The sequence below is a fragment of the Mycteria americana genome, chromosome 2 (assembly GCF_035582795.1).
Source record: "Mycteria americana isolate JAX WOST 10 ecotype Jacksonville Zoo and Gardens chromosome 2, USCA_MyAme_1.0, whole genome shotgun sequence".
In the NCBI taxonomy this organism is placed as follows: domain Eukaryota; kingdom Metazoa; phylum Chordata; class Aves; order Ciconiiformes; family Ciconiidae; genus Mycteria; species Mycteria americana.
Genome location: NC_134366.1, coordinates 51,807,942 through 51,831,593, shown reverse-complemented (window position 1 = coordinate 51,831,593; position 23,652 = coordinate 51,807,942). Strand labels below are relative to the sequence as shown.

General features: G+C 40.1%; 1 protein-coding gene across 1 annotated transcript in view; it reads left to right on the top strand.

Moving 5' to 3' along the window:
• Window positions 1-23,652, top strand: part of SUSD5 (sushi domain containing 5) — a 43,701-nt gene that overhangs the window by 3,191 nt on the left and 16,858 nt on the right. Inside the window, exons 2-3 of the mRNA XM_075495595.1 lie at window positions 5,122-5,299; window positions 20,745-20,863. Of these exons, the coding sequence (XP_075351710.1) occupies window positions 5,122-5,299; window positions 20,745-20,863 (297 nt within the window). The remainder of the gene's footprint in view (window positions 1-5,121; window positions 5,300-20,744; window positions 20,864-23,652) is intronic.

The following is a 23,652-nucleotide window of genomic DNA, read 5'->3' as shown; positions in this document are numbered from 1 at the left end:
TGTCTAAGCATTTCAGGCTCCCACTTGCACAACAGCACATATTCTTGCATGTTGCAAAAATAAATGCATAAACAATTCTAACTATTTGATCCTAAAGTGTGTATAAAATTAAAATTTAAGCTCAAACTGAATTTAGCTGAGGAGGAACTCAAAGGTGACCTCCCAATTTTGCTATTTTTCTGATGATGTAATATTTTAAGCAATTTGAATTAAATAAGACATCATTCACTTTAGTTTCTTGCAGAAATAAACTCTATATTCATGAACACTAAGCAGGACTGGTAATTACCCAAATCTCTGTCTGTAATTGTACAGTTTTACTGAATCCTCCACCCTTACTATTACAATCAAGGCCATTGTTACACATAGCCATAGAAATGGAAATTAAATTGCTCTTGAAGTACAGAATTGACCTTCCCTTCCTCTGCTTTCTTTTACCTCAATTTGAAGTTTTTAACATTTAAGTAAAAATAAATTAGACTCCACATTTGCACATCTTTCACCACATTTATTTTGTTGAAACTGATTAGGTTTTATCCTTTGAACTAGTAAGTATCATGTCATGAGATCAGCACACTGGGCATGCCTTTTAAAGTGCTTTCATTTTATATTATTTGTGAGAGACATTTTTATTTCAAAGTATGTTTGGCTATGCAGTTTTATGTTTCTTCTTCAAGCATGATGCAAATCCTGCTGAAGAGATGGAGATCCTTGAACTCATTTCAGTGGGCTTTGAACAGTGCCTATATGCCTCAGAAGAACTTCTTGTTGTATCTGTTACTGTGTTAGAATAAATTAGCCAAACTCTGTCTTCTTGGTAACCAAGAAGATTCTGCTAATTCCACTGAGATTCCTAAAAGTATGAAGAAACAGGTTTTGGACTGATTTTATTTTTGAAGAGTCCGTTTTTTGCGCTTCCATATATTTGATTGTAGTCAGCTCTTCAGTCTCAAAAGCATAATAAGGTCCGGTTGTTAGAAGCTGAGTTTAGCAAAATTTGAAACTGGAAATAAGGTAGAGTGAGAGTAATGAACCATTGGAGCAGTTTACTATAAAGTGTGCTGTAAATTCTCCATTACTTGGAGTCATTGAATCATGACTGGATGCCTTTTGAAAAGACACGCTTTAGTTCAACCATAAATTTTTGGACTTGATGTTGGAATTACTGGGAGAAATTTACAGTCTAGTTATGCAGGAATTAAACAAGGTGATAAAAACGAATCCTAGAAGCCTTGAGATCTATGCTTCTATGGGTATGTTTTCAATCAGAGTGTACTGGGGTACTCTTAAGTAACAGCTATATTCAGCTATTGCTTGTTTACAAAGTTTTAGTGCCAAACAATAATAAAAATGATTCTTTTATCGATATATCAAAAGATAATAAATATTCTGTAATAATAGTGATCAATGCTTGTAAAAGCTAGCAATATAATGTAGGCTAGTTATTAAAGAAAGACTCTTTTTGGTTTTAAGTGTGAATTTTTCTTCAGAACTATGAATCCAGCTGTTAATTAACAGTTGGAAGAATTGTGTCTTATAATTTATGTCGTACCATTGAAGTCAAAACTTTTTCACTGGTTTCAAAGGGGAACCTGAAGAAACTTACTGTGACAAGGACATTTTTCATTCTGAACCTGCTAAACTCAAGATAGACATTAAGCCTCCTGAGAAAGACTACTTTGCATGGATTTTTAGCTTGCTCTTGAAACCAAAGGGACTGGCTTTGTTTAAAAAGGCTTCAGAAAAGTACGTAGAGTTTTGGCAACAAATTTCCACACCACCTGTCTCATCATTACATTATGGGAAACAAATGTTACAGGGCAGAAATGAAGGGAGAGAGTTGAGAGGGAGCTCAGACATGGTGGCTGTTCAAAGGTACCACGACCAAACACACGCTACATTCTTCACACAAATAAACACAACGACATGATCCTTCATCCTGTGCCTTATGGAAATATAGAAGAGTCTTATATTTAAAATTGCATATTTAAAACAGAATGACAGTACATCTCTTGATATTATCTCAAAGAAAATTGATTTCAACTACTCCACAATGTCATAATGTGCTAGAGAGAAAGGAGGTACCATCTGAATTTTTCACAGCCCCAGTACCAAAATTGTCTGTGATATCATCGGGCAAACCTTTTTAAAAAACTTTTCATTACAACTAGCAGTGATGAAAATGTTACAAATATTTAACCAGGACCCTTCGATCCCAAGGCTGAACATTATACCACTTTTGTGATTAAAAGTGAGAAAAATTCAATACATGAATATCTCAAGCATGTTAGCCATGCCACCGTAAGGTGCAGAATTCAGTTTTGGTGTTGTAGTCTTATTTATTTACGGGGATTTCCTGTTTTGATGTGCTTTTGTATTTTCCCATTATCATGCTAGCATGTCTCCTATATTTTTTCCTCTAAATGCCCCTCAGTAATGTGACACAGCTCAGGATACTGGGGAGCCAGCTGTTCCATTGGTCAAGCGTCAGATAAGTGAACCTTCCCTGCTATTATGTTTCCTAAGTAAGAAATTAGGCAAAACAGAGGGCACATGTTAAAAACTGGGCAGATGGCCATATTGCTTCTAAAGCTTTGGAGAAGATTCCCAGGTTGGTCTGGTAAGCAGGTCAGCCTTCTTTATCCACTTCTGGCTAACCAGAATTTCCTATAAAGCAGTTCACTATAATTTTCCCAACCAGTAAGTCCCTCCTAGCTTACCCTAAAACCTATTTGTCTACATAATTTCTATATCCCAGATACCTTTTCGAAGGACAGGAGTGTGTTTTGAACCAGCATCTTCATAGTTTCTAGTAAAAAGTTAATTTATCTTAAGTACTAGCAAACCCATAACAGTAGTTAAGGAAAGCTGTCTCAGCCTCAGTTTTGGCTAGCTAAGCTCCTCTAAAAATGTAATTGTCACTTAATGGTAAAAAGACTAAATGATGAACTTAATTTCTTCTAATTATACCTAAATGGAACTCGATTCTTAATGGTTTTCTCTTTTTAAAGTTTTCTAACTAAAATACTAATGGCTGGAAAATAAGGCTTACTACCATGTCAGACTAACATTTATGATTTAAGTAAGTCACGCTACACAAACTTGCCCTATATGTCTTTGATGATGCATCTCAATCCTGACAGCCAAACTGTGAAATGTAGAATGTAGACAAGTTTTTATTTGGGACAAAGCCTCAGTAAAGCATTACTCTTAATCCCTGCTTATCTTTACTAATGAAAATTGTTCCGCAATTTAGGAATAATTGTTTAAAACCATCATCCTTCTGCTTATATTATCTGTCTCTCTACCCCATGCATACTTCACTACTTTATTCATGCCTTTGGAAACAACAGCCTACATTAGAGTCATGTGTATTATTTGGGGCATTTTGGAAAGGATCCTGAGGTTTTGGTACTCAGGACTCTAGAGGCTTGCTTTTTTCTCTGTTCTATGTAAACTCCCCTGTTCTAGTTACAATTCATGGTATTGATTATAATTGAGAAGCAAGAGACTGTGTAATCTAGCGGTCAGGACACTGATCTGTGCTTCTGGGTTGCATTCCTTGGTCAGCTACTGTTAACTGTGTGAGAGAATCACTCTGGGTACTCTGAATTCCTTTTCCTTCTCATCACTGCTTGTCCCGCTTATTTAATTTGCTATCTATCTGTCCAAGTCAGGAGGACTTCTTACTGTGCACATGTAGAATTCCCACCAAAGCAGGCATCTTCATCAGAACCCATCTGTGCTTGCTAGCTAACGTGAACACAAACGACATATTTACTTGGAAGAAACTTGACATTTTTTGCTGTAAGGACTGTGATTCTTGCAGCGGGTTAAGCTGTACACAGGTGAGAACAGAAAGCTGCCAGGTACAGACCTACCCTGTATCAGTTCCATATATTTAGGATTAGATTAATATTTATCAATTTGTTGAAATAATATGCGGTGGGGGTGGCTCTTGGTACAGAATCAGGCTGAATCAGTCTGAGGGATTCCTGATATTGGTCAATATATCCTATGAGTGTGAAGCTAGCTACATAGTGAACACTCGGTATGTGCTGGAAGCTATGCATATAACCACTACCACTAATCTACTATTGAAATAAGACATAAGTGTTTCCAGGCATTTACTGAATGAACAGTGCTTAAAAGTTGTCTTCCTGCACCTGCAAGCAACCTAAATCTGTACCTTTGAAATTTAGAAGGTATTCGGAGGGATGTTATCTTCAGAAAGAAGGCACTTATGGCTATTTAAAAATCAGCACTGTAAACTATCTCACTGTTTATTTCTTTTTCTGGAGACATCCAGCTAATGTGTTTATTCCATAACCCAGTAACTTCTCAGGCTTTATTGCCAAAACTCCAACTGTCTTGTTCCCAGTTGCCAAAACCTCTAACTTTCACCCTTACAGCTTTCACAGTGTTAGATAAATTAAAGTAAAATAAACTGAACTGAAAATAAAAATAACACAAGAAATTGTTATGCTAAGTATGTTCTCATGCTCATTCAAAAAAGCCTTCCATTAAGAAAAAAATTCCCTCTGCCTTTTCTGAAAGATAGGAAAACAAAGCGGCTTTGCGGCAGCATTTAGTACAAGTTGCCATAGAATTACATGATTTTGATTTTAGAGAATAAGTATAAATCTATTTCTGATGTGGAAGAGTGATTTGCAATACTGGCTTTTAGATTTGTGCTTACTTTATAGATTTAGTTGTTATAAATGTAACTGTAATATGCTTAGCAATGAATTCCAGTGTTATAGCCTACAGGAGATGTTCTGACTCTGACTATGTATGTGCATATGAGAGAGTGTCGTGCTTTCTCTCTCCAGATCTTAAGCACAGACCTATAGGGGCAAGACAAGCTTCTCATATGGGCTGGGAATGAACAGGGGCTTAGCCAGACTTGCTTTTCTGTTGATGAACAAAGCTGAAAGAAAAGCTAAGACAAGGGTATTTACAGTGTTGATAAAATTACTCATTCCAAGAAGTAGGTTGCTCATTAAAATTAACTTAGTAAAAGCAAGAAGACTTTATCTGGTGATAATTTACAATATTTTTGTTGAGTATGTATTGAATACAATACCATGACGAGTGACATGTCCTTTCTTGGTGCTGCAGGGAAAGTGTTTGCACTTGAGTCCAAGAACAACTCTCGGGGTCTGGATTTAGCTGAAGCTGAGAAAGCTTGTGTTGACCTGAGTGCTCACTTAGCAACTGCAGAAGAACTGAAAAGGGCTGTTCTGGACTGTTCTTTCGCTGGCTGCACCACGGGATGGCTCGCCAGTGCCTCCACCGGGTAAGGACAACAGCATAACCCCTCCTGAGAAGTATGAATGACAGCTGTCAAGCAAGTTTTTCTCCTTGACTGAGAATATTACTGAAAAACACTGGCCACAATTCAAGCACCATGGCATATAGCTAAATATGCCTCTCTCCCCACTAAATCAATTTTGTACAGCTAATATTGCAGGGACACAAATATTTATCAGTTTCAGATCACATATTTCACAGATCTGAAGTGATTTCCTCTTCCTCTTTCCTTCTGAATTATCACATTGTGGTGCCTTTCCAGCTGGCCTATAGAGGGGTGCTGAGCCCTAAAGGAGCTTGCAGGCTGTGGACACTGAGCTCAGTTTGCTGAGCTTCTCATGGAAACCACATTATCTGTCTCAGGTATTTACGCGTGTCTGAATAGAGAATAGGCATGTTCAGATAGGTATGACTTTAGGTGTGCTTAGGTATGATAATGCACGTGTGGTAGAGCGTTTGTTGAGAAAGCTCACCAAGGAGTTGATACTGTCGCTCGATGTGCTGAATTGTATTATTTGAGGTAGCTCAGGTGACTCGACATGGCACTAGGCTGAGCTTTGCCTGGCGTTACAGATGGTGTTTCCAGATGTACTGGCTTGCCACAGCCTCTCCAGGAAGCATCGTTGCCTCTGTAGAGGCCAGTTCAGAGCAGGAACGTAAAAGCGTCCTGTCGTGAAAACTGCTTCCCTCTGTTGATCGTAGTTTCAGGAGGCTAAAGATGGCCTTCATGAGTACCCCAGAAGGCCGAATGACTTTCAGTGAAATTTAAGATTTTGAGAACATATGTCCACCTAGGTGCTAGCTGTGCGCCAGAAGCAGCATGGCCCTGTCACCATGCCACTCCGCCGTGGCTGATGAGGGATTGCTGAACTCAGGCGAACTCAGGTTCATTCCAGTCTTGCACAGGTCTAGCTATGTGGCACCGCACTGGGCCAGGCACCCACATCCCAACTGCCCGGTCACTTCCAAAATGAAAGGCTTCATAGCATGCCTCAGGTACAGGTATACAAAGACATCAAATCACAGAAAATTCAATTTAAGAAAAACAAAATGGAGGAGCTGAGGCTTGACATAAATGTCTTGTGTCACTGAAGCTGGGACCGTACAGGAATTGCCCAGAAGGAGCATGAGTGGATCTTTCCTTCAGCAGGCTTACCAGCCACAGCCTTAGCGACTACATATGTTCATTCCCTTGAGGTGCTTTACAAAGTTCTCATGAGTTATATCTAATCTGCTGCCAATGTTCAACAGTCATAAAGTTTTGTTTTATCAAGACATCATTCCAAGTTCCAAAACTTTAGTGTGTTATTGGATTTTGTGACAGTTATCAGTTATTTAAGTAAGCATTGGTGTTTGTGTATTTTTAGCGACAAAGTTTCCAAAGGACAGAAAATGGCTACTATTAATGAAAGGTGATATTTAAACCACTTCAAGCAAAAGCAACTAGTTCTGGTGATCCTTTTTTTTCCAGGTGAAAAATTGTTTGAAAATGTATTTGTATGTATTTTTGGTCATTAAAAAAAATCCAGAAATCTCTCAGGATACAAGACAGTGATCTAAACTCTAAAAATTGTTTTCCTAAGCCAGTTGCTGAGATGTCATGGAGGCTGAAGAGCCAGGAAAACTATCCATCTCTAAGAATTGCATGGCAAATTTGTTGTACAGGTTCTTTTATACAGCCTCTGTTTTATGGAAGTAAGGAGTGCTGATGGGTAGGAGAAGAAACCGTCTCTTTTTTATCTAAGCAATACCACTAGTTAGTCCTGAGAGACCTCAGTTAATTGCTGCAGGCACTGGAGCTACAATTATTAATAGACGAGTTATGGACCTACCCCTGAGTATCTTCAATATCAAAAGTAGGTACAGCGATAGTATTGTACACATCACACCACGATGATGTGAGAATGTACACATCATCATACTGATGGGAAGGAAAGGAAGGTTTTTCATCCCTTCCAACATTCTGTACTCCATTCCTCCAGTAAACCTGCCCTTAATATGGAAGTCTCTAAACTATTTATCGGAAAGGACATTGTGAGGGCACATCAGCATGCCATTGCTGTGCAGTCACCACATCTGACCTTGACTGGAGAGCTTCACCAGAGAGAATAGTTCTTCAGAACTGGAATTTGATAGTCTCTTCTCTGGGACTATTTTACCCATAGCTGGGCAAGCACCAGAATGCTTGGTTCGCTGAACTGGATATTTTTGACTCTGGGGAAAACTAGGAAAAGTATAATGCCTAAAAAGGCTATAGCGGTTTCACTGTTAGTTAATGCAGCTCTGGAGAAGAAAATGAGCATCAAGTGCAAAGTATGCAAATGAGACAAAATTTTTCAAGTTGGACAAGCTCAAGTAGAATATAAAGAGTTTCAGAGGGATTTAGATGAATGGGCAAAATGACAACAAATGGAGTTCAATGATAATACGTGCAGGAGGAACATGCAATCTACTTGAAAATATCTTACAGGGTTCTGATTTACCTCTGTCAGCCCAGGAAAGATATGAGCACATCACTACGGACAGCACAAAGACAAACTGTCAAACTGCAGCTGTAGTAAAAGCAAGCAAACAAACAAACAAAGAAGTTGCTAGAGTGCTTATGGAATGGAATGGTGTTGTGGTTTAACCCCAGCCGGCAGCTAAGCACCACAAAGCCGCTCACTCACCCTCCCCCTCTCCACCCCAGTGGGATGGGGGAGAGAATCAGGAAAAAAAAGTAGAACCCGTGGGTTGAGATAAAGACAGTTTAATAGGACAGCAGAGGAAGAGAAAACAATAATAACAATAATGATGATGATAAAAGAATGTACAAAACAAGTGATGCACAATGCAATTTCTCACCACCCCCTGACCGATGCCCAGCCCATCCCCGAGCAGCGATCACTGCTCCCCAGCCAACTCCCTCAGTTCATATACTGAGCATGACGTCATATGGTATGACATATCCCTTTGGCCAGCTGGGGTCAGCTGTCCCGGCTGTGTCCCCTCCCAGCTTCTCATGCACCCCCAGCCTACTCGCTGGTGGGGTGGGGTGAGGAGCAGAAGAAGCCTTGACTCTGTGCAAGCACTGCTCAGCAGTAACAAAAACATCCCTGTGTTATCAACACTGTCTTCAGCACACATCCAAAACGTAGCCCCATACTAGCTACTGTGAAGAAAATTAATTTTATCCCAGCCAAAACCAGCACATTCTTCACCCCTTATTCCATACCATTTACGTCATGCTCGGGTCCCACACTATCCAATACATCCTCATTAACCACCATCCCCCTTCCCATCCTTTGATATAATACACAGATATTATTCCCTTAGTCTATGGACCACCCATGTAAAATGTCCATAAAATGCCCATAAAATGTCCACAAATGTCCACAAAATGTCCACTGAGTTAATTTAGTCCATGACTTTGGGCTCCATCTGTTATGGTGGTCACTCAGGACAGGAGAGGTGTTGTGTTGCGTGGCGTTACTGGGCACCAAAGCCAGCTCAGGTCAGGTCATTGCTGCACTTGCACTGCTTCTTGTAAGGCTTGTCCTTCATTGGTTCAGGTGGTTCCTGCTATAGTAATTCCCATAACATGCAACTCAAATCATGGGTTACAACAATTTAAAGGTATTTCCATTACAATCTCCACCCCTGGTCCCTTTGGGCCGTGGTATAGGGCTAACACTGCAATGAACTCCTCCCCTTGCTCCTAGCCTGGCTAGCAAGAAGGGGTTCCTGCTATAGTAATTCCCATAACATGCAACTCAAATCCCGGGTTACAACAATTTAAAGGTATTTCCATTACAATCTCCACACCTGGTCCCTTTGGACCAGACCATCGGGTTTAACATTGCAATGAACTCCTCCCCTTGCCCCTGCTCCGGCTTGGACTTATCCTCAGACTGCAGTCCCTTAGGGGTGTACCTGCTCCAAGTGGAGCCTTATCTATGAGCCACAGCCTCTCCAGGGGTATACCTGCTGCGGCATAGACTAATCCACAGCCACAGATGCTTCGAGGTGTGCTTTCTCCAGCGCGGACTTATCCTTGGGCCACAGGCCCTTCAGAGATATACCTGCTGCGGCACAGACATAACCATGGCCACAGATGCTTCGAGATGTACCTGCTCTGGCATGGGCTTATCCACGGCCACAGACGCTTCGGGGTGTCCTGCTTCCACGTGGACTCATCCACAGGTCACAGTCCCTTCGACTCGAGTTCACACCGGAGTTCCAGCCTGTCCGGTACAGCAGCACAGAAACAGCAGCGATGCCCTGGCCATCTGCCAGCCCAGGCGCACGGCCATCGCTGTTATCAAAATGTTCCCAGGCACAGAAGAGTAAGATGAGAAGCAGTATAGCAAGCAGCAAAAGCAAAAAGCAGCCACTAACGAGCCCTAGACTCTCACATGCAGTAAGGCAAGCAAGCCCCATGGCGAGCACAGGAGCCTGTCAATTAATAGCTAAACAGCAATAACCGCTATAAATTCGATCTAGCACATTCCAATCAAATCTGTCATTATACTGAACCCTTCAGGCCCCACCCTGGGCACCAAAAAGGACTGTCGTAGTTTAACCCCAGCCGGCAGCTAAGCACCACAAAGCCGCTCACTCACCCTCCCCCTCTCCACCCCAGTGGGATGGGGGAGAGAATCAGGAAAAAAAAGTAGAACCCGTGGGTTGAGATAAAGACAGTTTAATAGGACAGCAGAGGAAGAGAAAACAATAATAACAATAATGATGATGATAAAAGCATGTACAAAACAAGTGATGCACAATGCAATTTCTTACCACCCACTGACCGATGCCCAGCCCATCCCTGAGCAGCGATCGCTGCTCCCCAGCCAGTTCCCCCCAGTTTATATATTGAGCATGATGTCATATGGTGTGGAATATCCCTTTGGTCAGCTGGGGTCAGCTGTCCCGGCTGTGTCCCCTCCCAGCTTCTCGTGCACCCCCAGCCTACTCGCTGGTGGGGTGGGGTGAGGAGCAGAAAAGGCCTTGACTCTGTGCAAGCACTGCTCAGCAGGAACAAAAACATCCCTGTGTTATCAACACTGTCTTCAGCACACATCAAAAACATAGCCCCATAAAGCTACTATGAAGAAATTTAACTCTATCCCAGCCAAAACCAGCACAAATGGAGAATATGAAAAATATATACATATACACACATATAGGTCAGTGGAACAAACTGCTTTGAATTATACGTATTACTGTTACTGCATCTTAAGAAAGATCTTAAAACAGGCTCAAAAAAGGCCTCAAGAATTATTAAAGGCATGGAAAAGCTATTAAGAAGGGACTTAAAATACTTTACTAAATTAATTAGTTTATTTTAAAAATATATTTGTTGTGGGTACCTGTTCAATACTTTGGGCATTTACTTGATAAATGGAAACACGATAGCAATGATAAAGGATAGCTGGTAAATAGAAAAACCTCAGTCCACACTCTCCTCAAATGATTTAACACAGAGGGGGGAAAACAGGCTTCACAGCATGCTCAGAAGATTACAGAAGTAGGGAAAATTATTTCCAAAATAAAGGACTCTTCACTGTTATTCATCTTGATGGACTTCCACATCTTCGAATGGGATGGCATGGCCCAGGGAGAGAAGTGACCTCCCCACGTTTGCCAGGTCCAAAAGCATTCAGGACTTTATAGGTTGGCTCTAAAACCTTGGATTCCTCCCAGCAGCTGACTGGCATCCAGTGCAGATCACGGAGCTTTAGTCTAATATTCTCCCATATCCTCTTGGACCATGTACATCAGAAAGGAGATGAATAGGAGGGAACATGATAAAAGAAGTTCCTAATTTCAGGAAGAAGGCAGTTTGTTTTATTTATTTGGTGCCTGGAAAGTATCCCAATCTTTCCCCCAAGGAAAAATGGATTAGACATTGGCAGTAGAATTAAACACAAACAAACGATGTGAGTGAAGTCATTATAGTGTTGCAGATTTTCTGACACACTTCAGTCCTCCTTCCACCACATAGACTTAAAACTGAACATGAGCTCTAGCAGAGATGTAAGGACTTTTTAACCTCTAGATCAATGTTCCAGGTTTTGCACAAGTCAGTGACTTCTTCACTTCTGATGGCTATTTTATGGTCTTAGTGAATACTTGCAATCCCACTCCTAGTAAATATATCCATCACAGTTGGCTGTTGTGTTATTATTATTTTTACAGCCAAATCAGGGCCTGGAAACCCGTGGGTGTTTCTTCTGTTATGACTGAGGCACATCACTGAGTCAGCATGAGTGTGTTTATACTGCCCGCTCTCTGGGCTATACCTCTTATATGAGCAAAGAGGAGAATTTGGTCTGAAGAACCAACCCTCTGTGGGTAACTGTCAAATTTCCGATGACCCGTATATAAATATCGATCCATATGTAAGTATGCAAAGATTTTGAGATTATAACGGGACATCCTCTGTTGGATCCAACCATGTCGTTGCAGCCCAGCTCACTCCAACCTGCTTCTTACTGACCCACTGCAGTGACTGTTGCCTCCTCAGCTGTGCTCATCTCTTGTCTATTGTAAGCCAGAAGTGAGCAGGGCGGGCAACCAGCTACTACTTAGGGTGTGAAAAACCATCATTCTGCGGAGGGTGATGCTGGTGGAAGAAGACACCAATCTGCTGGTGGAGATGTTCACCTTGTGTTCTCTAACCCCGTGCAGTCCCTGGGAAGTTCAAGCAGCAGGTCTCGACAAATATGATTCACTTCAACTGATGTAGGATGGAAATTGCTTAAACAAATAGTTCCCTGTCAGCAAATCCAAAGAGATGATAAACTTGGTAGTGTTGTGGTTTGAGCAGCCTGGGTCAGAACCTCTTTCACAAGCATAAGGGGATGTTTTTGTCTTCCACTTTCAGTTGTTCAGACCAACCCAGTTCAGAGTTCAGGGCTGTCGCTGGCAGGTCTGAGGGCTTGGAAACTTTTAGAGAAGAGCCACTGACAAATAGATAGGGGTAAGAGGATAAGGCGTAACTTCTTCCAGCAGCCCAGAAGCAAACCATTTACAAGTCAGTCCTGAAATGGAAAACTTATAAAGCATTACACATTGTTACATTTCAGGAAATGAAATGTTGTTAGGCAGGTCTCATTTGTCAGATGAGCCCTAATAGCTATTTATACTAAAATGACACTCTTACGACTTATTTGCATGTCAGACAAGTGAGTCAGTAACACCAGCAAGCGATCTGCCAGAATATAAATGAAAAAAGGTGGCAGAGTTCTTTGAAGGCCTCTCACTGCTATCTTTTGAGTTCAGATGTCATACTGGAAAACCCTGTGTCAAGTCCCCCAGCACTGGGCAGGGTGTTCTGTAGGGTCTTACATTCATTTCTGGGGTTTTTGAAATTTGGAAAATGAACATGGCACAACTTCTCTTGTGATCAGCCCTGTGTAGAAAGCAGCTATTTATTTTAGAAATTGTAAACATCCTCAACAGCTTGTATTAAGATATTCATAGCAAATTTACTCATTTCCATCACTTTTCTAGCACTGAAAAGTCCTATTCTCTATCCTGTTCCTTATTTGTCTAGGAAAGAATGAAGCCATCTATCCCTTCTATAGGGGCTTTGAAGCTCTGCATAGACATTCTGTTCTATAATAGACCTCCTACAGGGCTGTCAACCTGTTCCTTTGCACGAAATTGCCCCGGGCTGGTTCCTACCCAGTCCCTGGAGGATTTATCTCAGAGGGGATAACTCTGGAGTGAGCAAGCACAGTCACCTAGAATAAGCCTTGCTGTGGGAGTCAGAAGACTGGGGTTCTTTTCTTGGCTGACCACAGACCAGATGTTTGCTGCTAGGAAAATTACTTCATCTCTATTTTTCCTTCCTTTTGTTAGCTCTTGGGGTTTTGCGCTGACTCCTATTGAATGCTTCTACAGTGTCAGACACAACAGGGCCCTCACTGCAGATGACACCAGTGGGAAATGTAATAATAAGACTCAGAATGAAATTTCACAAGACTACCTACTTCTTTTTGTGCCTACTGCGTGGGACTTGCCCAGCACCTGGCAGTAGGGTAATAACAGCACATTTCTTGGGAAAGAAAAAAGCAATATCCAAGGAATGAAATAAGGGTCAGTTGCTAACTTGTGCCAGTCCTCTCATCTGTGTGTGTAGACCCTTGGACTTGTGGGCCCTGTGAAATCTATCCAGGTGTACATGCTATAACACATCCACTTGCTTATTTGCAGAGAAGCAGTCCTAATGATATGTCAATTCGGCAAGCTCTCTGTTTTATTTCAAGGCGGTGCTCTGCTGTCTGATGATAATGCATATGAATGTGCTCCCAGATGTCTGTATGAGATGGGTCAATTAATTCCCTTCAAGAGAACAATCCAGAGGTATCTGACAGGACATGGTCCAATTCAAAATGCTAAAGTTGGTTATGAATGTCTGAGGAGGTCTTGCACTCTGAAATGCCTTCATGTCACAAACTCTAGTCCCACAGCCCCCAGCTGGTGTCATGCTCTGCTAGAAGATGACTTTGTCTTCTCATTGTTTCTTGTCAATCATACCAGAAAGTCTCATACAGAGAAAAAGCAAAGTAGTTGTGTTCCAGGAATAGGGATTTCTACAAGAAGCTCAGTCAAGAGACTTGAGTTTAATGTATGGACATGGCCAGTTTACTCCAAGGAATGGTATCACTGAGCAACGTGGACATGAGCCACTTTGCATCAGCTCTGGGGGGCATGTGAATCTTTTGTTGGCACAACCTGGGAACACAGCATGGGCAAAGTATGACAGCCACGGTTCTTGTAAAACAAGACAGCCCAATAATTGAAGAATTTTTTAGAAAATGTACTTTTTCAGGAAAAGCATCATACAAAAGAAAATAAATTTTTGATATATTTTCTAGGACAAGCACCCAAAACACCATCTGCCAAAATGTAGCATGACAGTCCTCAGAGTAGCCATTTACTTAGCTGGGAGTCGCACTTTTAAATTGTATTTTTACTGGGAGGTTTTTTTAACAAACTTTGAAGGCTTTAGCAAAACTTTAGCAAACTTTGGCACAAAAGGTAGGGGTATGCTAGTGAATTTAGTTAATGCCAGAAGGTTAGAACTTATTGTTAAGACCAAAGAAAATCCGCATTGAACAGGAAGGTAAGCCTGACTTCAGAGATGGAGTAATAGAAATGGGGTGAAATATAACAGCATTACATGAAGACTAATAGGAATTTCTTCCTTAAGCTAGCAGTTCACCTCAAAAAGGCAGAGCAGGAGAAAGAGCTGGGTGTATTCACAGACCATAGGATGGCAGCGAGCCTGTCGTAAAATAAAATAACTCACGTAAAATTTGTAAAAAAAGGAATTGCAGTCCTCCTAAAAGACATCCAGCAGCTCTTCCAGGAGAGAGAGGGCAGTACTGAAGGCCTTGAACAAGGCACTGGTGAGACACCACCTGCAACAGTGCAATGTAATCCCTGGCATCCAAGCTTAGAAGGGATAAACTCAGACTAGGATCAGTCTAAGAAAGCACCTCTCTTATCAGAAGTGATTAAAGGTGATCAGTTTGTTTAGCCTAGCAAAATGAAGGCAGAAGGGGGATACGCTTACTCTTAGCAAATGAACAAGAGCCACTAATACCAGGATTTTAATTTGCCAGTTAGTTCTAATGGGGTTCATTTTCTTATTTTCAAAAGAACCTCACGTTTTCCCTTTTTTTTTTTACAATCTCTGTAATGTTTAGTCCTATCTGAAAGCCTTTTGTCTGAGAATTGAGCTGCTTTGTAAATTAATAGCACTCAGCAAATATTTTTGTACTTTTTTTTAAACCCTTTGGTAACTAATCAATAACATCTGTTATGAAAGCCATGGATTAAATCAGAGACATAAATAATGTGTTTATTTAGAGACGTAAAATGAAAATGGGTAAAACCAACTTTCTAGTGACACTTGCTGTGTCTTTGAGGACCCAGCTAGTTCAGGCCAGGAAGCAACACGATTCTCCTCTACAGGCACTAAGAATGCTCAAATTATATGTACATAGCGATATTATAGTAAAATGGCTATATAAAATCTTTCATACTAGGCTACAGTATGAAAATCTGCATGAATGGGCCATATTTATTTAATGAACAGAGGCCTTACTATTTCAGTAGTCATGTGTACAATTTTAAGCACAAAAGACTGCATTTTGGTGTATATTTTTAAGAATCCAAAGGATATTGGTTCTGCCTCGGTAAGACCTCCTTTTGACATTTCCAGTGGCAGTATTGCTGTTGGAATGTCTTCATGTCACACTTAGCAGCTGCTTTCTTTGGGTCACATCCAGCCAAAATTAGTCTCTATAGTTCCCAGTCAATGGACTTTTCCAAAGCCCACCTGTGCTCCCCTTCATGACTTTTCAGGGAAATTTTCTTCCCTTCGGTAATCGTGAACATGTCATTTACATTTTATTCCTCATCAGAGCCAGCTTTATAATTTGCAGTTTCCCAAACTACAGAAGGGAAAGACTAAGAATAAAAATCCTCTAGTTTGGCTTCCAGACGACTGATTTTTTTACTCTCACCTAGTTACTGAAACACAAGTGGTAAAGCTGACCCATGAAAAAAATTAGCACAGGATGTTAAAGATTTATTTGACTAAGAAAAGTGATGAAGTTTTTAACTTTCTAATTAGGGGAAGGTTTGTTACATTTATATTATGTTATGAACCAGACTTTCACGGTGCCTCAGCTAACACATTGTTGATGATGTTCTTCTGAGTTGAATATATTCATATGCAAGTTCATACTACTATGAATAAATGTCATAAGACCATTCTGACTCAGTTCGGTGAATCTATTGACTAAGACTACAAAACTTACAATCAATTGGCAGATAAAGTAGCGACTACAAAACATCCCGGTCCCACCTACTGGTTTCTGTGCTGATGGATCATGCTATGTCATATAAACTCAGCTGTTAACTCCATATGCTTTAACGTGGGCTTACTGAAAAATTTTCAAGTATTACAAAATCGCTATGTAATTATCTTAGAAAGTAGAAGTACCAGTGGATACTACTATAAACAGAATTTATAATTTATATCTAAATATTATGTGTTCATTATATATATCTTTACTATACATGCATATATATAATATATAAAATTAAGTATCATTACTATGGCTCGAGTATATCATTATGATATATTTAGTAATATATATTACATAATGGCATATTATGGCATATTGTGAAATAAATACTGTTCATGTCAGCTTTTTCTGCTGTTTCCTTCTTTGAACAGAAGAATTAGGAGAAGTGCAAAATATACCACTTACTCATTGGTTAGTTAATAGATTAGAAAAAATTTAACCAGTGCAAGAGTAATTGGAAGACTTCTAGGAAGTCTGCTTCATACCTTATTGTGCTATATAATAAATTTTCTCCTTATGCACACACATGATAAATGCTATATCTGAGTCATGACTCAGGAAAACAATGATCAATTTGGCCAACCTCTGATCTTTTTATTGGGGTCGGTACAGGGGAAAGACTCTTAATTGTTCTTAGTCTGATGAATTGTACAGCAGAAATTAGGCTGAGGTTCAACACAGTGTGGAGTGTCCATGGTTTCTTGCTTTCCCACTTGAGATGAGAAGAGGCATCATGAAGCAGGGTGTCCTTCTAGGCTCAGGAGCAGTGGACTGAGAAGATTCTCAGTAGCTTTTGGCTTGGCTTGCCAAGAAACCGAAGGAAACACCATCAGGCACCCTCCCACTTGCCATCAGAGAGCAGGGGCTGTTGTCATCACCACTAAACCCCCTCCTTTCCCAACTATATTTTTACCTTACCGATAGTATATGGCACTTATGCTGTCTATAGCAATAGTATGTGTGATTGATTTTTATGCTTTGATTGTGAGGGAGAGCTTTTCAGAGTTCATGGCAGTGTAAGAGTAATTTTCAGGGATGCATGGATGTTTCAAGCAGATATGTATTAAACATAGAGGATTATGATGGATGATCTGCAGTCTGAACTCAGTATGTTCCTTCTGAGCATGTCTACTTTCATAAGGATCTCCACAGAAGGAAAAATAAAATTGCATCTATTTATTAAATACAAGGTACAAAATCATGCATTACACTGCTCTAAGCATCAGATTATAATGTATCCTAAGAGGATGAGTAATGAGCAAGTCTGTGTAAGTTTAAGTTCAATTATTGCATGAAAGTAGCAATAAATAGAATTAAAGTTCCCTGCATGACTATGTTCTTCTAAATGGCTGGGTAGGTGGATGTATCCCTAAAAAGAGTATAAACTTCGTGGCATTCTCTCAACTGTGATGCATGCCCCAGTGCAACAATTCAAAATACTAAAGAAATGAACTAGGCAACACATTTCCACAACCTCTCAGCAGGGTGCTAGAAAGAGTAGGGAAAATGTATGATTTTTGGTTTTGTATTTCAGCATGGCAATGCTGCTGCTGAAGAAATTTTAAAATATGTTGAATTCTGAATGTATAGCCACTTTTTGGTCCTCAAATTAAAAATTTAATAAAGTTCAAAGCATCAAAACCTACCTTTTAGAACTGAGACAAAAGTGTACCTATGTATTTAATCTATAATTATAGATGAAAACCTAGCATTTCAGGATTTAGGGAAACATATACCCACCCCCAAGAACTCAGAGAAAAGACACTATTATTGAATATTTTTAGTCATACCTGGAGTCCTACTGACTGCAAAGACACTATTTCTATGCCAAAGGTGTTGCAGGTCTGATTGCTAGACCCACTACTGAGAAATGCTGAGCACTCTTGAAGCTCCTTTCAGCAGTGGTAATAACAGCTTATTGAAGATGTTTAAAGCTTGCAGGATTGAGCTCGTGGTAGGAAACTACTGACAGAGAAGGGGGAATGGGATAGATGAAACAGATTTCTCTTTTTTTTTTTTCTTCTATTTTTTGCATGCTTACAAGACACGACTTCTTTCATTTCAGAAGAATTACATTAGAATGTTTGCAGTTTTAATCAGGTCAATTTTAATATGACAAAAATCCAAATTAAAGTCCTAAGTAACAGATTAACCAGGGTCTGGTCTGTTGTAGGAAAAAAAGAAATAGACAGGAAGAGCAATTTTTAAACTTCACGTAGGAAAAAAGTGTAGTGAGAAATACACTTTAAAAATCTTAATGTCATTTAAAGCCTTTCTTTATGTATAATGTTAAAACTATATGCAAGATACACCTTTGTAAGTTTGGTCTCATTGGATAGCAGCTAAGAAATGCTCTTAAAATTAAATAACTAATCAATATATTCTATCAACTACAAACTTGTAATTCATTGTACGATACTTGAAAAAAAAGTAAGAAAAACTTGCTCTTCAACTACACAATCTTACATGTGAGCCAGGTATCCTCTTTTGGACATGACCTGAATATACCAAGGATGTGTCACCCACAGATAACTTTCTAGCCTCCTGATGAAATGGTAAAGAAATTACAGTGCTTTGAGAAGAAGCAAAATATATTGGCTAGAAATTGGAATTAGAAATCAGAAAATTCAAGATAAGATTTTCAAAAGTGGCTTCCAAGTATCAGGAATTTTATTCCTTGATTGAGCATAGAAAGGAATGTGGCCTGATTTTCAGAGACCAGAATTTTGTGATGGCAACAATCTTCAAAGCTGTTTTTTTTTTTAAGAGAGTCTGAAGCCTTAAGTACACAGGCAGAAGGCAGAAGGCACAAATTTTTAAAGACATGTCAGTATCTGTCTGCTCAGTGTTGCAAGGCATAACTGATCCGGGTACCTAAGTGAGTGAGTCATTATTGGAAAGGTTACGGTTGGTAAGTCACTTTTTGAAGGGGGGCATAACTGTTTCATTCACTTAGGCCTTGTAAGCCCTAGTGGAACAATATGTGAATACATACATAAATTTTCTAATTGATGGCCTGATTCTCCCAGTTATCTGAGCGCACTTTGCAGATCAAGTCACTTTTGTCTAGGTGCCTGATTACTGACTTAGAGGACTCAGAATTGAAATGCATTAAATTCTAAGAGAACCTGATTTTAAACTTGTATGGACAATATTGTCCTTCAGGTCACCCCCCAAAAAATCAAGGGGTGTTTTCCTTACAAAAGAAACATATTTGATTTGAAATCATAAAGGGGCTTTCAGTAGGGGATGACATCACATCGTCTTCCAGAGCAGAAGTGTGGTAGGAACCATTCTGGTACAGAAGCGTGACCACCACCATATGGCTTGCTTCGTGTTGCTTTTGTTTGTTTACATTGAAAGAACATTAAAGTTGCATATTTAACTGCTCAAAAGCTAACACATGCCAGAATTAAGATGGTCTGTACAATTGTAATTCACCCCACTTGTGTAAATCCATTGTTATATAGTATTAAAGTGCATGATCAAATCCTGGGTTTCCACTGGATCTTTTCCACGCTTAGTGAATGGACAGTTAGTCAACATTTATTTTATTCTCCAAATTGAGTGTGGGACTGACAGCAAAATTAGTTCAACCATTGCACAATACAAAATGATAAATTTTCTTCCACTGGAAAGATTCCTCTGTGGAAAGCATTTTTGTCTTGCTTTCACTAGAATAGCTGACCGTGCAACACTTCTACAAACCTGCTGTCCACAAAAAATAAACCCCACACCATTAATATCCAGCTGCAAAAATTTAGGCTGAATTCACTTTCCCAGCATTTGTAACCTTCAGTGTAACAGTAAAACCAGTGTCTTCTATAACAAACTGTCTTTTATTTCTTAGTTTTAAGCAGCCAGTACCCCTGAGAGAAGAGATAATTAGTAATCTCTTCCTTTATGTTCGGCATCTACAGGGTTGTGAAACCAAAGACAGATTTATTCCCTTTGTTCAAACCTATGAAACAGGATGGATTAGGTACTCCTGAGTACCAAGCCAGAAGAAATGGAGTTTATACAAAGGCGTGGAATTACTGTAAAAAAAAAAAGATAGGAGCTTTTTCTTCCAAGAACTCAAGACAAATTTTCTGAGCTTGCCTGTGTCAGCTTTTGAGCAGTTAAATAAGCAATGTTAATGTTCTTTTAATGTAAAATGCTAATGATTTATAATCTTTCAGACCAAATCTTGAGTTTTCTATTCATTTTTATCCAGGTGCCATTGGTGGGAATATGTATTGCTGGCATGTGAGAGCAGAATGTGGCTTTAAGTATGCTGGGACTTGGTCTGATGTTTAGAAGTATTACAGAATATAATAAGATAAGCATTCTTTATTGCTTCCTATGCCTTGAGCTGATCTACAGCAAACATTTTTTTTAATTACTTCTAATTCTCCCTTGGCTTTTTTCATAGATCTTTCCACACTAATGCCTTATGTGCCAACTCTTAAACAGTTAAGCTGAGGCTAAAGCCTGACTACTGTGATAAAAGATCTCCAAATTTCACCTGCATGTACAACTCCAGAAGATTTCTGATTATTTTTTTCTTCTTCTTTATTTTAGGACAATTATATGCAGAAAGACGGGCAGCAAACAGCAGAGCGTGAAAGCCATTGATGTTAAAATTGAAACCGATCCCTTTGTGAATGACCAATATGATGCTTTTTGTGTAAAGGATGAAGGTCAGCACTGATATACTATTGAAATAATGCACAGTCATTGCTGTCTTGCAACATTAAAAGTTTTGCCTTCAATTTTTCTACTGCTGAGAGGCAAAGAGGGAATGTTAAGGAATAAATCTTTATAGTAATTGCCCGCTAAGCATGCCAACTGCTACATGGGTTGCAGGAAATAAATTGCATTATCTTTTGTCTTTGCTGCAGTTTAGCAAGCTCAAACAGCACTACTGATCTGGAGGAACCCATTTTGGTGTTCACAGAACACACTTGATGGAAAAGAATATATCTGATGCCAATATAACCGAGATGCCTGAAGCATCTCCCATACTCAGCACTGTAACTGAATGTACCTTGGAAAGCTGGCTTCCAACCGCAAAATACTGTGCTGTTGCGTATCTGTCAGTATACAACATTTGTATGCAAATAACTTCACTGCCTCCATTTTAATTTTTTTGTTTTGTTTTTGTTAACAAGTGTAGACCAGCCTGCTAGGGACTCAGGTATATCATAGGTGATTCTGAAAACCAAATTATTTCCAATTTAAGTTGATGCTTAAACTTTTTGTTATTCAAATGCCGGAACCCACAAGCAAAGATGGAGTCTGAAGGCAAAAAATAAATTGTTACTGATAGACAGGATTGTGTAAAGAAATTTGGGAACCCCTGAAACAGATTGTTGATGTCTACAGTGAAGTTTCGCATCTCGTTTCCAAGAAAAGCAGGGGCAAGCAGATGGCATTTACTGAGAAACGATAAGTTCACAACACGGGGGCATTTTGATAAAGAGTCAGTGGCAGCAGTGGGCATGAAAATATGGTTGAAGTAAAATGTGGCAGAGGTGATGCGTATTTCATGTGCACCCAGTCACTCAAAAATCACAGAGTTTGACTGACCATCGTCTCAAATAACTCTGGTGTTATCAACTGCAGGCTCCGTGCCGCTATGAGCGGTGCCAGCTCCGTCACCCAGTTGCTAATGTTGTCACACAAGCACCTTTGTGCTTTCTTCCATGCTGCTCCTCACATATAGGAGCAGCTCCCTGTAAACATCTGCAAAACTCTCTCATTGTCTTCCTTCAAATCTCTCTTTTGTCACCATCCCCCCCTCGAGAAAAACCTTGCAGTGGGTGGGACAGCTGTGGGATGCTGAAATCATTGCTCTGGCCACTATTGTTCCATTGTGCCCTTGTGCTCCCCTGTCTGTCTCCACCTGCTGCGTCTGAGCTTACACGTAGATGCTGGATCTTGGGGAAGGAACTGTTTGCCTTTTGCATTTGGTTACTGCTCACGGTAACGGGGCAGTAAAGGTGGAGATAAGAACATAGTCTGACAATGCTTGTTGGAGGGGAGTGCTACGCGGGACTCAGAAACTGCATAGTTATAACTCAGGGGAAAATTCGCATCATTTGCGAAGAAGAGGCAATTTATGAACAACTTGTTTTGTAGGAGGCAGGGAGTTTCCTGATGACAGAGTGGGATGATTGTGCCAGTACACTAACCAAATAGTCCCTCACACACAGAAACATTTCTGGATGACAATAAGGGCCCCTCTTCTTTGAATATATAAAATTTTGGATGCAGAGTCGATGTTTGAATAGAAAGGCTTGAGCGAAGTTGTGTGGCAGAGCCTAGTCTGTAGTTGGTATGAAAAGAGCAAAGTCTGGAAAGGAAATAGCTTAACACGCAAGTGTAACACACAGTAATATGCAGGCCAGCACAAAGCAGTTGACTGATGAGAGAACATCCTACACCTCAGGGATGCCACTTTCAGTTTTGGGAAGTAAATGTCCAGGAAGAAGCAACAAGAGCAAACCCTGCACCACAGCCCCAGACGCAGCATATCTGTTTCGCTGTTTTGTACATGTGGCTAATAACTACACACCTAAGTTATGATTAATGAATTGTTTCTTACTTGAAACCTCCGAAGTATTTTTTTTTTCTTTCAGAAAAGTGGACATTGCTTTTCATTGATACAATTTCAATTATAATACAGTAATACATTAGTATTAAGACCTGCGTATTGAAATCAAGTACAAAAAGCAAGTTGTTTTGCCCTGCCGAAAGTGATACATCCCAGGTTTCTTACATTGAGACCTATGTCCTCATACACAATAACCGCAAGCCCTTTCATTCTTCCATATCCATCCAACCAATAATCTGCAGTCCCACATGAAATTCATCAGGTTCTTTCTCCAGTATTTCTTAACCTCACCCTCTACCCATCATCTCCCTGCCTTCAGGGCATTCTCAGCTCCTTGCCGGGTCCCGGCATGGCTGGCTGGGCAGGAGGCAGCATGTGCTGTGGCTGCCGTAGAGGTATGAATATGCTGGTTTGTCCGCCCGTATGCAATGCTGATCGGCTGGCCAGCAGCGCTCGTGGGAGCAGGTAAGAGCTGGGTCCTACCTGTGCACATCCCAGTGGAAAAGATGCCTGGCTTTGGATCTTTCCTCTTTTAAACTCATCTTACCAAAAGGAGTGGATGCTCAGCAGCTCTCCTTCTTTGTCAGACTTGGCTGAACTCAGCCAAAGGCTCAGACAGACTGACAGGTTGAGGCTGGACAGAGGGAACAGTCACATCAGCCTTCTCTTCTTTAGAAACTAAGTTGATGATATTATCTCTTCACGACTCTATTTTCAGTTCTTAGGGTTGTTCAAAGGGCATCTTGAACCACTGTGAAACTTCTGGTACAAACCATCACAAAATTCCCTTCTTAGGCCTTGATTTACATTAACTTTTACTTAATTAACATTTAGCACGCAAATGAGTTTGGCTGTATTGCTTAAATATACACC